A 3,229-nucleotide genomic window follows, 5' to 3' on the forward strand; every position below is an offset into this window, starting at 1 on the left:
CAAACAGGAATCCACTCTGGAGAACCCCAACAAGATGGGCATCTGACATCTTCTTAGAAACCTCTAGTGAGGGAGACCCTACCACCATCAGCATGGTAGCTAGTGCCTAAGATGGAGTAGAGGCATACCCAATTTACTGAGCAAGGGACATGGGGAGGGGAGTGGCTCTTTTTCATGAAAGCCAAAAAATGATCCCAACATTTGTTGACAGCCCAAACCATCAAATCTGTCCAGTAAACAGGTCACTATAATACAAATAGTCCTAACAGAAGCATTTATAGAGCAAAGTACTTCCCATGTTTCATCCTCACAACAACCCTGTGAGGTAGGTGGTATTATTATGCCCATATTAGAGATGAGGAACCTCAAGGCTCAGAAAGATTATATACTAATTACTAAGTGCCTTAGCCTGGGGTCAGAAAGTTAGTGTCTGTCAAGGCAACATTTGGACTTGGGCCTTACTGACCCCAAATCCTGTGTTCTACTCACCACACCACCTAGCTGGGGGTTGGGAGCACAGTACAGCTAGCTAGGTGACTAACACTGTCCACTACTTCCTGAGGGGTAAGAAAGGCTGGAAGATGGATGAATCAATGGAACCATGTCAGATTCTTTAGGGCTTATTTTTAGGGGACCTGGCCAAAAAGGGATGAGACTATTATCAGGGTTGGGGGCTTTCATTAGTCTATGGAGGAGAAGGGAGGGAAGGATAGAGAAGCAAGGGTGTGAGCTCTGATCTAGAGTGAACAAGGTCCCATGGAAGAGACTCAGACTAGCAGCTATTCACCAGCATAGACTTCATGGAATGTGGATGAGGACAGGAGGCTTTGTTGGGAAGAAACCAACTAAATGAGATTGGTGGGTGATGGAGATCCAGGGGCCCTTCCCAACATCTGCTCCCCTGGGCCTTTCCACCAGTCTAAAAGTCTTCTGACCTAATACACTTGGAAATGGGCAGAAGTGGTGCCATCCTTCCAGCATCTCAGGGTTTCCACGGCAACTGAACGGCAGAGAGGGCATGTCCTCTCACGATCAAACCAAAGGCAGAGACACTCCTCGCAGAAGACATGCTGTGGGGACAAGGTGTAGAGAGGGAGGAGTATATGGTCAAAACAGAAACTCTTTACCTTCCACCCCTCTTGTTGGCTTCCTTATTTCTATCCATGTCACTCAAGTTTACCCAGCTACAAGCAGCATTTATTATGTACCTATCATAGGCACTGGGCTGGATTCTGAGGCGGTAGGAATGCAAAATTAGGACCCTAGATTTAGAACTGGAAAAGAAACCCTAGATAGAATCTAGTCCAACTCTCTCATTTTCTAGAAGAGATAGAGGCTAAGAGAATAGAAATGCCTTGTGTCAAGTCATATAGGTTAAGTAAATGGCAGAGATGGGATTTGAATCCAAGTCTATGGATAGTAAACTCACAGCTCTTTCTAGGGTACCATGATGCTAAATTTGCATGCAAAGGAAACTCATCTAATGAACTTTAATTAATTTATTAATGATTGGTTAATTAATTAGTTCATTCATTCATTCATTCATTCATTCATTCCCTTAACTTCCACGTTAGAATCAATACTGTGTATTGATTCCAATGCAGAAGAATGGTAAGAGCTAGGCAATGGGGGTTAAGTGACTTGCCCAGGGTCACAAAGCTAGGAAGTATCCAAGGCCAGATTTGAACCTAGGACCTTCCATCTCTAGGTCTGATTCTCAATCCACTGAGTTACCTAGCTGCCCCCTGAGTTATTTATTTTTAAAAATTAGTTTATTCATCCAGCATCTGCTACATGGAAGGGACCATGCTAATAATTATAAGAGATAAAATTATCATAAGATATGGTCAAATGAACTTTTATTAAGAAGGTACTACACAGTTGGGCATTGCACTAGTCAAGTCAACAAATATTTATTAAGAGCCTAGTCAACTAGGTGGCTCAGTGGATAGAGAGTCAGGTCTGAATTCAGGAGGTCCTGGGTTCAAATCTAATCTCAGCCACTTCCTAGCTGTGTGACCTTGGTCAAGTCACTCAACTCCAACTGTCAAGTCCTTTACACTCTTATGTCTTGGAACCAATACTTGGCATCAATTCTAAGACAGAAGGTAAGGTTGTGTTTTTTCTTTTTTAAGAGTTGTGCAAAGCACCCTCAGTGTACAATCACAAGCAGAAAGACAATCTCTGCCCTCAAGGATCTTACATTCTAGTGGGGAAGACAGTACAGAAAAGGAAGGTGAAAGGATTGAGGGTGCTAAGCTTTGTAGATACAAAGTAGATAAACAAAAAATTGTCAAGTTTCTCAAGGAGTTTAAGGAACTTATATTCCAACAAGGAGTCGACATTTATGCATAATTATATTTCAAGGCTCTGTGTCTCGATGCTTGTTGGTATGTCCTCTATCATAGAAGATTAAGAACCCCAAATTCAAACATCCCTCAAAGAGCAGAGGCTTCGGAGGGGGTCTTCCACATTATCCGGTTCAACCTCTCGGAAAACAGAGCCCGATATCCAGGCCAAGCCTCTCCCTTGTCTTCTAATCCTACATAACCTTCTTGGACATTTCCAACTGGATGTCCCACTGTAGGCATCTCCAACACAACACGTCCTGAATAAAGTTCATTCTCTTTGGCCTCAACTTTCTCTCTCTTCCTAACTTCTCTGTTTCTCTGGAAGCCTCTATCATCCTTCCAGGTGCCCAGGTTCCTAGCCTCAGTCATCATCAACTCTTCCCTCTCATTCACTTATTGTCTTTGTTGGTGAGTCGTTTCAGCCATGGCTGCTCTTCGTGAGCCCATTGGGATTTTCTTGGCAAAGTCTCATCCAATGAGTTGCCATCTTTATCGATTCCACTTCCACAATTTGCCCTCCCTTCCCTTCACTTCCAAAGCCTTCACTCTGGTTCCTTCTCACCTAGACTATGGCAACAGTCTCCAGAGTGGTCTTTTGGTCTCCGGACTATCCTTCTCTAGACTATCATTCATACGGCCACCAAACAGATATTCCCAAAGCATAGATATGAGCCCATCACTCCATGGGTTAGAACCCTCCAGTGGCTCCTTTTGACTTCTAGGATAAAATGTAAATTCTTGTTTTGTTTTTTAATTTTTACCTTCCATCTTAGAATCAATACTAAATGTTGCTTCCAACAAGGCAGAAGAGTGGTAAGGGCTAGGCAATGGCAGTTAAGTGACTTACCCAGGGTCACACAGTTAGGAAGTACAGGGGC

The 3,229-nt window shown here is 43.3% G+C and overlaps 1 protein-coding gene across 10 annotated transcripts in view; it reads right to left on the reverse strand.

Moving 5' to 3' along the window:
• Nucleotides 1-257: 257 nt before the first annotated feature.
• RNFT2 (ring finger protein, transmembrane 2) overlaps nt 258-3,229 on the reverse strand; it is a 91,619-nt gene continuing 88,647 nt past the window's right edge. For all 10 annotated transcript variants that reach the window (XM_056821677.1, XM_056821675.1, XM_056821673.1 and 7 more), the window contains one exon: nt 258-1,070. In XM_056821677.1, coding sequence (XP_056677655.1) covers nt 936-1,070 — 135 coding nt within the window. In that variant the 3' untranslated portion in view covers nt 258-935. The remainder of the gene's footprint in view (nt 1,071-3,229) is intronic.

The sequence above is a fragment of the Monodelphis domestica genome, chromosome 3 (genome assembly GCF_027887165.1).
Source record: "Monodelphis domestica isolate mMonDom1 chromosome 3, mMonDom1.pri, whole genome shotgun sequence".
NCBI lineage: Eukaryota > Metazoa > Chordata > Mammalia > Didelphimorphia > Didelphidae > Monodelphis > Monodelphis domestica.